Here is a 13,064-nt window from a genome sequence, read left to right on the forward strand (position 1 = left end):
ATTTCATGATGAATTTTCCATCCATCGGATTTATATGGACTCAAGCTTGTTTCTTGTTTGATGTACTAATGCATTTGATGATTTTTTTTACTTTAGGCCCATAGTAGCCGCAAATCTAAGAAGTCGAAAATTCACTTTGGAGATTGACATGGCCTGAAACACGTATAGGCTGCCTTAGTATTAAGCACACGTGTAGAAAAAAGAGGGTGGCTTGGGCTGTAAACTTGTTTTGCTAACGAATCTAGCTTTGTTGGTATTGGCTTTGGAGATATGGAGAAGAAGAGGATAATTTGTGAAGGAAAGTGGCGGCGAACAAGTATGGGGAGGGATAGAGGAAATGGCTGATCAAGGAACCGAGAGACCTGTTTGCTATCATTTTCTATCACTAGTGCTTGAGATACTTTTGCTAAAGGGAATAAGGGATTCCTTTTCTTCCCGGTACCGGCGAGTCAATTTCTTTTTGTAAAGAAATTTGGGTGGGGAGACCTCGCTTAAAGAATAATTTGGTGGAATCTACGGAGTTGCTTCAAATAAAAAAGCCCTCATTTTGGACTACATAGAAAGAGGTGATAAATGTAACACTTAGAAAATGACTATATGCTTGGTAAATCGAGAGATATGAACAATGCTTGCTTGCAACTTATGAAGTGGGTGGAAATTTGGAGAAGTGGATAAGAGATTATGGGTGTGGGATAACAAGGATGTCTTTACTGTTAAATTGTTTGAGGCAAATGAAAGGATCACCAACTTTCCATTCAAGCCGATTTGTAAGAACCCTATCATAGAGTTGTTTTCTTTTCTTGAGGTGCTTTCTTGGATAAGAGTCCAAACTAACAATTTGAATCCGAGGGGTATGAATATTGACAATGTGGGCATATATATTGCATTGTAGTGGAAGAAGGTGCGAACCACCTATTTCTTAATTGCCCCATCGCTTTTGGGATCCGGGCACTATTCTTTGCATCTTTTAATGTTGTTAATTGGGCGCCATTATTTAATATTAGGGAGGCCTTGAGAAAGAGTATCATTGCTGATCCACTCTAACAAAGGCAAATGGTTAGCGCATCACCTTTCAAATTCTATATTGTGTGGACATTATGGAAAAAAATGAACACGAGGATTTGTTTTTTGATGAACATGAGGATATTTGAACAAAAGGAGAAGGAATACATAATCTAATAGGGGAGATCAAGTAGGAGAGTCAAGGAGCTTCTATTTGATTTCGCATGTGCTACATCATTGTTTATTGTTTACGGGTGTAAGATTTGTTGATTTCTTGTGCAATTGCGATGAGATAGTGAGATGAGTGAGGTCTTGCAAAGGGTAACGGGGGTGTGTGATATTGGTTGAGTAGCTTTTTTTTACTTGGACCACCCAAAATATTTTAATCTTTACTATCATTAATATATATATAGCGGGAATATTACCGATTAAAAAAAAGTTAATGTGGAAATCAAGTCATGGTCTAGGTCAAACCCAATTTTGCATATGCATTAGGCGTTGTCCCCCTATTTAGTTGATTTATTGTATGTTAATGACTTATTGCCACATGGCATATTACAATTGGTTTGCTCTGTTGTCAAGGTAAAATCTGATTATAAATAATGGTAATTAGGTTTAGGGGAGATTTTTATGTTATCGAGTTATTTGAGAGAATAGAGTTAAAGGTGTGATTTTTAGGGTTTATGAAGAAATAGGTTCTTGATTATGTGGACTTCTTCTGCTAATTATGATTGGCATTATTTGGTATCGAAGCAGGAATTGTTACTTGGGAAGAAGAAAGGATTTTGTTCTCCCAAGAATTACGTGAAAAGATTCAAATTTTTTCTTCTTATAGGTTTTGTAGCCTACAAACCAATTTTTTTATCGGTAAAATTAGGATATATATATTGATAAAGGAAAAACAATTACAAAACGGATGAGATATCCAAACTACAAGTAACAAAAAACAAAAAGATCATTCCTAGGTCCCACACCTCGAAACGTACTACAAAGAAAGAAAAACATCGGAATCAGAACATGAATGACCCCATCTACACACAAAGTACTCAAAAGGAATGTCTTGGGTCTCCTCATGCGCCTTGGACCAGAAAAATAGAAAGCCATTAATGACCATAATGACCTCTTCCAAAGATGCCTCAACTCCCTCAAAGTGTCTCTTGTTTCGCTCCAACCATAGTCCCCACAAGATGGCAAAAGGAACCATACTTCAGATTCTCCTCCCCTTACGTGAGTGAGCAGATACATTCCAAGAGGCTAGAAGCAGCTTCACTGAAGCCGGACACAACCATTGGATCCCTGAACGTAAATAAAAGCACTCCATACTCTCCAATAGAAAAGACACAAAATAAGGGTATGGTTCACAATTTCACCATTAGACAAACATAAGGGACATAAATTGATCAAAACTTCCTTGAAGCGTCTTTTACGAAGGTTATCAATAGTTAACACACGACCCAAAGAAGCACACCAAACAAAGAAAGCGACCTTGGAAGGGACCTTAGCACCCCAAATAAAATGGCTAGGAAAGTTGATTGATGCCGCTTCCATTCCCTTTATAGGCATTAGAATGGAAACGACATCCACAAGAGCTGATGGCACATCTGTTCCCCAACCCTCTTCCCACTATTGCCCAAAGAACTGATTCATCTCCAACTCAGTCAACATGGTTTGTAGGTTAATAATAATCCTGATGATGTCGGGTTTGAAATAGAATACTCTTTGGGTGATTTTCTAAATATTTTCGATGAAATAAATGTTTTTACTTGTACCAAGCTCAAAGGAACATAGTTTTTTCTACTTCCCGGATTTTTTTTCCCCTAATTTTATAGAAATCAGTGATCAAGTATTTTCTCTTCTATCATTTGAAGACAATCCTAATGAAGATGTTATGGAATCAAAATCTGTTGATTGGGATTCCCCTCCCATTTTTGACGCTTATCCGGAGGTGGAACATGTTCTTTTTCAAGATTCTCCACCTATTTTTGTTGAGTACGTAGAGGATGAATCTGAATCTGAATTACTTTTTGTGACTACTCTTTATTTGAGATATCAGTAGCAATGATGGAGTTTCTCTAGAATATTGAACGACATATTTTTATTGAGTATGTTGATCCAATTCGGGAAGAGTTTCAAAGTGCAATTGAAAACCGATTGTGGTTTTGCATTCCTCGGAATTTACTTAATTGGATCTTTGTGAGGATGATCTCAAGCTATGAAGCACAGACACTCCTCTAAGGGCAACATATCCGACACCGACACTCCTCGATACGCCTCCGACACGTGTCGGATACTCGATTTGGAGTGTCGGATTTATTAATTAATTTATAGAATTTCCGACACTCCATGGACACGCTGGGGACACACGGGGGACACTTTTACATTTTACTCTTAATTTTAAAAAAGTGATTAAAATACTTAAAAGAAAACATGACTTGGGAGGGGTTTTATTTCACTCTTGAAATAAGGAGGCACAATGCACAACTACACACTTTTGATGATTGCCAAGTCCTTTTTAAGTTTTTATATATATTTGTTATGAATCTTCTGTAATTGTTATTTCTTTGGCATTAGCTTGCATTTTTGGACATGTATGTTGTTTAATCTTTTAGAGTTAAACATGTTCAAAATTAGTTTTCATATTTTGATTTAAACTTAGTGGAGAGGGTTAAATTTCATGACGTATCCATATATATATATATATATATATATATATAATTTTTCTTTAACATGTCCATGACGTATCCGTGTCCTACTTTTTTGAATGATGTCGTGTTTGCGTATTCGTGTCGTGTCGTGTCATATCCGTGTCGCGTGTTGGTGTTCATGCTTCATAGATCTCAAGTGCTTCATGAAAGATTTTATGTGGGAGAGTTTTAGCGAACGCTATGATAAACATCATTCGACAACCATAATGTTATATGTGCAACACTCTCTTGTTTGGCAGTATGGGTTGTCTGCTACTTCGAACATTTCTTTACCTTCTCATGATCATGTTTGGTATGATGTCTATTCGTTTTCAGCCTAGGTAGCAAGTATAAAGGAAGATATTAAGGCAGGGTACATGACTGATTTGAAATACGGGGAGAAGAACCTTGACTCTCCCCGCAAGTGTATTATTTTTTTTTGGATGCTAAGTACGTTGATTCTTAACTCATGGACAAGCTCAATGAGCTCTTCTCAACTTAGGGAGTGTGGTCCAGGTCAAGCCAAATGCTGCACACACATTAGGCAATAGTTGTTCCCAAATAACAATTGTTGTTTTGTAGGATAAGAGTACTACAATGATATTAAGGGTACTTTGTAGTACCATTAGAAAATAGGAAATTACGTTGTGGGGTCATGCCTAACCGCAACAAAACATTCAAAAAATTTATATAAAAAAAACTTCATAATTAAGTGAGCGGAATGAATGTTCTGGGTCCGGGTGTTATGTGGACAAAATGTGATTTGGTTAGTTTCTGTCTGTCCTCATCTCTTCTCTCCGCCTCTCCCTCTCCCTCTCCACGCCCTTTCAATCTCTCCCACTCCTCCCTCTCCGCTCATGCCCCCACTGCTATGTAGTATACTAGTATTGCTGGAAGATAGGTACTGTTCTAAATAAAATAATCAATCACCATCAAAGTATACTTATTGTTACGTACTTTATTGTTTTCGAATGGTATTGCAGAGTACCCTTAATATCACTGCAGTACTCTTATCCTGCAAAACAACTGTTTTTATTTGGGAATAACGGTGTATTATTTGCACACACTTTTGGTGTCCCCCTATTTAGCTGGTTTATTTTATTTTAATGAGTTATTGTCACGTCGCACATTTTAATTGGTTTGCTCTGTTGTCAAGGTAAAAACACTATTATAAATAAGGGCTTGTAATTAGGTTTAGTGGAGGTTTATGTTATTTGGTTATTTGAGAGAATTAGAGTTAAATGTGTGATTTTTACGGTTTATGAACAACTAGAGCTTTTGATTATTTTAATGAAGTGTTGACTTTTATAATTGTTGCTTCTGCCAATTATCATCTACATTAAACATATTCAGCGCACATGTGGGTTTTACAAATATGAGTTTGTTATTGACACATTGAAGAATTGGGATTGAGGTGTTCCCTACTTTCAAACTGGTAAATAGCCTATTGTTTCTAATGTAGATTGAAGTGGTGGAAGCAACACTTGATCGATATCTACACTTTATAGAACCTTAAAAGTCTCACCTTTATTCATAATCACTCAATAGTTTATAAACACAAACGCAACTAAAACAACTCTCTGAAACCATAACCATAAGCCCTTAGTTATACTAACCCTGACAACAAAGCAAACCAATAGAAAATAGACACGTGGCAAATAATAACTAATGGACTCCTAATTGCACACTCAAAACACGACCATGGGATTGGACTCGAACAAGGGGCGCACGCCCTTGACATTGACAACAACAACTTCAACGTCTACATCATTCTCTCCAGGTTGAAGAAGCTTGTCCACAAGCTTGTTGACATGAAAACCCACCAATATGCAACAACTCTCCAAACTTCAAACTTGTATACGTCACTCTCCCGTGGTTTTGAGGAATTCGACCTCAATTATCAAAAAAAAAAAGAAAAAAAAAGAGAGGAATTCGACCTCGAATTTTGTCCAAATATCGGCTCAAACGAATAACATGGCACCACAATGCTGCTAGTACTCCTTTCTTGAAACACAATGGATACTGGAAGTCACAAAGTATGCGTTGAAGTGTTTTGTGGTGGCGAGCAAAAACTTTCTCAAAATTGGTTAGAAAAGGATCAATATAACCACCACTTTGTGCTTGCTGAATTGGAGGAATAAGACCTTCATAGATCCGGTCAGGACGTCTTTGATGCAAAGAAAGGTGATGAACTTGCTGATTTCGTTTGTTATCACACTCAAGACATGACACAACAGCTTCATAAATTCCTTCTCTTTGTTGTCATCGACAACAACCGGTGTTTTACGTTAGGCTATAGTTCCCTAAGTCCACTAGTCGTTTCTTCTAATCGATCAAACCTGTTTTGCATCAAGAATTCTCTCCACTCTTCTAATCGAGCAACCCATACTCTAGGGGTTAATATGAATCCATGAGTTCTCCATGAATTCTTCATCTCTGACGTTGTAGACATATCTTGATTTGCAAAAATAAAATTGGATTCGCTGTGAACAGTGTTGTGTGAATAGTGTTTCTGCACAAATCTCCCAAAAAGCAATCTACTCTGATACCAAATAATATAGATTGAAGTGGCGGAAGCAACACTTAATCGATATCTACACTTATAGAACCCTAAAAGTCTCACCTTTATTCATAATCACTAAATTGTTCATAAACATAAACACAACTAAAACAACTCCCTGAAACCATAACCATAGGCCCTTATTTATACTAACCCTGACAACAAAGCAAACCAATAGAAAACAGACACGTGGCAAATAATAATTAATGGACTCCTTATTGCACACACCAAACACGACCATGGGCTTGGACTCGAACTAGGGGCGCGCGCCCTTCACACTGACAGCAACAACTTCAACGTCTACATCAGTTTCTATGAGCTTCACCAATTGTTTTATGGCCTCCACCACCATAAAGAACAACATACTTGAGGAAGCATCACTTTATGCTAGTCCCCTATTGCATTTGAAGAAACCGATAAGAGACCCACTCACCATGACAGAGAATCTTGCCGTTCAGAGTTTGAGACAGAATTCACCTTCTTCATTACATACCAAACCCTATCTTTTGTATAACTTAAAAAAGACCAATTAATGTGTTCGAAGACTGTTATAAATCCATTATGCGTATGACTCTTGACTGTTATAAATCCATTATGCGTATGATTCTGGGAATTTTGCTTCATTGCTTCTAATGGGATAACTATTAGCTTATTTTCTAATAATGAACTGTCCAAAATTTGCCTTCTCTCCACGGCTACCCCTTGGAGCTTTGAGACAGAAAGCTCCATTATGAGTTTATGACCGCTTACATGATGTCTCCTTTGGCAAATGCCAAGATATCTTTTGTATATACTCATGGGAAACCCATCGGGACCTGGGAAATTCTGCCGACCAAGCTATCACTGACTTGTTTACCTCCCCTCTTCCCACCCACAGACACAGTTTCCTTTTCCACTCGTGTTGTTTGCTCACTAATTATAGCTTCAACCTTCGGGCCCTCCAAGAAAGGTCTTTATGCATCCTTCTTAGTGTAGAGAGTCGACAAATTCCTCTGCGTGCTTCACGATCAATATTTTATAAGGGTTTATGGGTTTTGGTCATACCAAGTAATGCCTATTCCGGCTTTGTGTTTAAATTAATCAATAATTAGGTAATGGTTATACTTTATAAATCTTAATATGCTTTCAAACTCTGATAATGGTTGGATGCACATGTAAATGTGCTTGAGTCATTCAGTGGTACCAAAACCTAATTACGGATTAATCTTGACCTAAAGCCTAAATATGCAATATAAGTGTTATTTGCAGGAACTGTTGAACAACAGAAAGAAAGAAAACATCGGGGCAGGGGTGCCCAGCTTCCCATTAACCTAGAAGGTCCTAAGTTCCTAACAAGGTAGGTGCCCTCGGACTCTCTATATCATGCGCTGGATGTAGGCAAAGGATAAGGATGGGGTTGCCTAAAAGAAAGAAAAGATATAAGAAGCAATCACAAGGACGTCAAAATGGCATGCCATTTGAAAATCAGTTCTTTAATATGTTTCCACTTCCCTTGCAACACATAAAGGCACCCAATACCAGACGAGCCTTCCAATGCAAGCAGATAGAAGGCATCGAGAAAGCCTTATTTCTTGGGGGACTAAATTATGTTCCTTATTTAATATCAGTTTGGTTGGCTGTGTCGTTTGGCACTTCTGGTTGCGGCTTTCCTAGGCCGGTAGAAAATGGAATACTTTCTTGTACTCCTCAACTTTCTCCTCCAGGATTGTTCGGCTGAGGAACTTACCTCCCTTTGTAGTATTCTGGGGTTCTGTTAGAAAGGCATAAGATACTATAACGGGTTGGGAATTTTTTTTACTTATAATCGACAGTTCCTCAAAAGCCTCCTTCATATGGTTGATTATTAGGGAATTAGAAGCGGCATACCCTTTTGAGTTGTTTTATTCTTATCTTATCTGAAAGATTACTTTTTTAAGAACCAGAGGGAGGGAGGGGGTGGGGAGGAAGAGATTCTCTACCTCTTCTGCACCTTGCAGTTTTTTATTGGTGCGAGAAAAAACATAAAAAACCAAAGAACTGAGATAAATATAAGAAGAAAGAAAGAATGATTATAAGAAGTAACTGTAATCTTGCTCAAATAAACTGTTTCTGCTTAAGAAAAAAGCCAAAAATGAGAAATAAAAAATGATTCACCTGCTTTTCTTGCTCAAATTAGCTTTCCCCCCTCACTGTCAATATTTTATTTGCAGTTACTGTAAAAGATTGACCTTTACTTATTTTTACTGAGCTATTTTACTTGTTTAATTGTCATTCTTAGATAATGGACCCAAAGATGGATTCAGGTATCGAAAATTGTGGATATCATTCAGTAGAGGAAGCCGTTGAAAATGGGGCTGCTCCAGTTCCTCTTAGTTTTGATAGAACTGAAGATGTTCAATGCAGTATTGATGTCATCGACCACCTTTTGGCATGTGAGGTATTGAGTATTATCCACTGCAGTTATTGTTTCTTGGTATTTTGAGAGTTACCACATCAAAAACTTATATTTGATTGCAGGCAACATGGCACAAGGGGAATTCATTGGCACAAACTGTATATTCTTGCATTTACCTTCTGAGACTCGAAAGAACATCATCACATGCTCTATTACATTCTTATTGCAGAGTCATTCGAGCAACCTGCAACACTATTATTTCTATTGTCTCTGATGCTCGTACCCATGAGGTGAACGTTTTACAGAACAGAGCACCTACCTCACGGTGCTCTTTCTCCTCGTTATTTCTCTTATAACTTGTATGGCCATATATTGATTATCAGATTGCCTCTGTCATGTTTTTGCTGTTTTTGTTGGTAAATAGGATATAATTTTGAAAAACCAAAAGAAAAATAGGTTAAATTTTTTGCAAACATTGAGAGGCCCACAAGGGTTTCTGGTGTATACGAGGACATGTGGAAGGTTGGCTTAAAAATCTCCTTTCCTTGATTGGTCTGACTTAATCTCGGTGGTGGAAATTTCTATTTTTGGGAGCATTCTTTTGTGTATGGCTGTATGCTATGTTGGGCTTTTCGTTAGAATGCATTGCCATTCGGTTCTTTTGTTTTGCTGGATCACAGCTTAGATGTTGTTCCATCTCCTCTATGTCATCCGATCAAAATGGAGCAAGGTCCTACTCGTCTGAGCACAAGAAAACACGTTACACAGAGTCAAGATGAAACTTACACTTCAACAAAAAATGAGCCATATGGCTTTACACTCTGATAGGACACCTTAAATGCATATCATGGGTGATTGGTCATTGAAACCACTCTCTATGGGACCCCTAGCCATGTCGTTGGAGCTCTCTCTCTCTCTCTCTGTTTTTTCTTTGTCCTTAATTGTAGGTGGTTTTCAAAAACTTCCTGCTGTCATTGTAGTTGTTTGATGCTTTGTTATGGCGTAATTCCTACATGGCTATGTAATGTGTTCAACATGAGCATGCTGCTGTTTCTGTGGTTGTATTCTGTATTCACACACTTTACTGTTTCCGTTACTGTCAGTAAATTCTTTCAAGATTATCCAAAAGAAACAAGAAAGTGCTATTTGATGCTGTTTAATTTCTTCATTCCAATAAATTGTAAGGAAAGTTCACGAGGCTGGTAATGGCACAACACTTGCAAAAATAAAAATGTTCTAAGAGTTCCATCAGTTTAAGTATTTAGGAGCATTTGGAAGTGGAGGGGCATTTAGATTTGTTGGGAACAGTTCATCCTCAATGCAAAAGCTCTTCTCCACTAATCTAAGTCATTTCTGGAGTCCAATGATCCTTCGTCTGAATACCTCATTTGGGTGTTATGCCTTTACGTTGTTGATTTGTATCATGTGTTTTTTAATCTCTGAACATTTGTTTTAGAAAAAAAAAAAGAGAAAAGAAAAGAAAAGAAGAATCTCTGAAAATTGACTGTTGCATGTTGGTTGTTTTGTTGCTGTATCATGCTGCATCAGTGTGTTATTTTTTCAAAATGGTAGCTGGTGATCTTTTGCACTTTGCCAGTTTGATGCACAAGTTAAAAAAATCTGCATGTACCAGTATATGTTCAAATATAAAGGGATCTTGACTCCTTGCTTGAAACATAGCATTCAGTTTTCCACTTTGCAAAACATTGATATCACAGCACTAAAAGTTAATACACCATGGTATATTATGTCACATTGTATATTACGTTCGACGAGGGAGTGCCTGAGTGCTCATGGAAGGTTGAAAACTAAGTAACATTGTAACATGGACACTTCATATTCTTAAAAAAATCTGTGTCGGACACAGACACACGGGCCATGTTGTCCATTTCAAACTAGGGTTTCTTTATATCCTAAAAGACTAAGAAAATAATCTATCAACATAGTTACAACTCCATGATATGGCACTTTTGTTTTTATTTATTTGCTAGGAGCCGGTTTATAAGGTCTTGAGCCCAAGAATTAGTTGTGTAACTAAAGAATAGTAGTAATTTTATATTTAAATTAGCTGTCCCTATGTCCTACTTCATATAGGTTCCGTGTCGGACACCGATACACGTATCTGTGTCAATGTGAGTTAGGTTGAAAACTATAAAACTAAGACAGCCAATTAGGTTTGCACCTTGTCACACACCATCATACCTCTTACATTGAGTTACCAAATACAACGGTGGAGTTCCATAATCATAGATCCTTGAAACCGAGTGTTTTTAAGAAGAAAAGGGTTTTCGATCTAATTGTATTTCTCGTAATTTTATTAATGTTTTAAAAGTGTTCTGTGTTGGGAACAATTACAAGTCTTCTATTTACCCTAAAAAATCTTACAGTTCTTTCAAGGAACCATTAACAGAAGGAATGACTTAAGCTTTTAGAAACCGATTTGAAGTGTGCATAACCTAAATCAACATATTTAAAACACTGCTATGTTTATGCATCTAACGGATTCTGTATCCCGCTTCTGCTTTGTTATCAGAGAGCTTCTCTTTCACTTTACTCATTGCATGTCTAAGGTTTTCTCTGAACTTAGTCATCTTTAAATAAGTTAAACAAAAAACTCTTAGATAGGATACTTCATGCACTCCAAGTGTCCAACTTTTAAGATTATGGATTTATACAGAAGCAGTGGTTCTTAAATACATTTAACTGTTCTGAAACCATTTCGTAGGACGATTGGTTTTCTGTATGTGACAGGTTTACTTTATGTGCTTCGAGATTAACCTGATGATTGATTTGTTTTATTTTTACATTAGGTACATATATCTGGATGGTTAAATTAGTTGGAACTTGGAACATCTGAAGTGCCTTGGAATTGGATATATTCTTTAAAAATTCCGTCTTTTATTTATATATTACAGTTTGATCTGCATTCATTTGCTCTTTGAGGTTTTGAATTCATAACTTGATCTTATTCTTTACATGGTTAGGAAGAGGATCTGTTTACGATGGCTTATGGCCTACCTTTAAAAGGTGAAGGAGATGAAAAATGCATGTCAATGCTAAATGCAGTAGAAGAGACTGTTTCCCGCCAACTACGCGCTTGTAAAGCCCCATCATCTAAAAAGAGGATACTAGAAGGTAGGTTATTCTCTGGATCCTCAAGTTGCCATTTTGCTTGACTGTTTTCATGAATTGCTTTTGGTTTAGCATTGAGTTAATTAGGCACGTTTTTCTTAAAGAAGTTTTTCGTTGTTTCTCTATTTGATTGTGTTATATTGTTTTAAACGTAGGTGGTCAAGTTTATACATTAGTACCGTATATTTGTCAGTTGTGTATCAACGCTTTATATTGGTCAAAAAGAAAAGACGTAAGTTAGCTTGACACGCATACGTGTGTCGGTGTCCGACACAGATAGAGAGTATCCGATGCGGCGACCTATATGGAGTAAGACACAAAGACATGGCTAACTAAAAAGAAAACTATTACTATTCTTTAATCTTTAGTCACACAACTAATTCTTGGGCTCAAGACCTTACAAAGCACTTCCTTACAAATAAATAACTATGAAAGTGATATATCATGGAGTTTTGATTATGTAAATATAGTATTTTCTTAATCTTTTAGGGTATAGAAGAAACCGTAGTTTGAAATTGTATGCACCAGGTGTCCTTGTCTCCGGCACGAGTGTTCATGTGTCTTTGAGTCCGACACAGAAGAGTATGAAGTGTCCATGTTTTTTTTTAATTAGTAAAAATGTGACTAGCACCATGCCCGTGTTACGCATGTAGGTAACATTCTCAACATGATGGGCCCTACTGATTTTTTTTTAAATTTATTTTTAATTAATAAATGTGAAATCACAATTATGCCCCGTCTGTCCACCTTTTTCCAGACATGGGGACCCACCTATGATGACACAATAAAAAAAAATTAAAACAGAAAAATCACTGTTTTACCCCTTAAAATGACATTAAAAAACGATAAATGGAAAAATCACAAAAATGCCCCTGTGATGTGTATATACTGTTCATAAGACCCCATATTCTTTATGGTAGTATATATATACTAGAATTTAACCCGTGGCTACGCCACTCGAGTCATAATTAAATGAATACATGTAAATTTAATTTTTACAATAAAATTACCTTTTTTTTTTCTTTGACATTTAAATTGAACTTGTTAGTGTCATTGTGATACCCTTAACTGAATATGCCTTAGAAAATCATCTTGGCAGAGTATATGTATTGAGAACAATTTGTTCATCTAGAAGCTTCATCCAGAAGCGGAGTGTACTTGCATCGAGAAAAAAAACGGAGTGTACGTAGACAGCTTTCACTGTTCATTCCTTGTGTAATCCATATTCAATTTATACAAGTTTCTCAAACGGTGAGCAGCATTCAAATTTTTTGATACTAAACCATTCTATGAATCATAATCATGGCCCAAA

At 36.8% G+C, this 13,064-nt stretch overlaps 1 protein-coding gene across 2 annotated transcripts in view; it reads left to right on the forward strand.

Annotated features, from left to right (window-relative positions):
* Positions 1-13,064, forward strand: part of MAK10 (MAK10 homolog) — a 41,120-nt gene that overhangs the window by 831 nt on the left and 27,225 nt on the right. For both annotated transcript variants that reach the window (XR_015219326.1, XM_086603022.1), the window contains exons 3-5: positions 8,504-8,662; positions 8,743-8,910; positions 11,605-11,755. Coding sequence is in view for 1 of the 2 variants with exons in the window: in XM_086603022.1 (XP_086459148.1) it covers positions 8,504-8,662; positions 8,743-8,910; positions 11,605-11,755 (478 nt within the window). In the remaining variant the exon portion in view is untranslated. The remainder of the gene's footprint in view (positions 1-8,503; positions 8,663-8,742; positions 8,911-11,604; positions 11,756-13,064) is intronic.

Source organism: Coptis chinensis, chromosome 1, assembly GCF_015680905.1.
Source record: "Coptis chinensis isolate HL-2020 chromosome 1, ASM1568090v1, whole genome shotgun sequence".
Taxonomy (NCBI): domain Eukaryota; kingdom Viridiplantae; phylum Streptophyta; class Magnoliopsida; order Ranunculales; family Ranunculaceae; genus Coptis; species Coptis chinensis.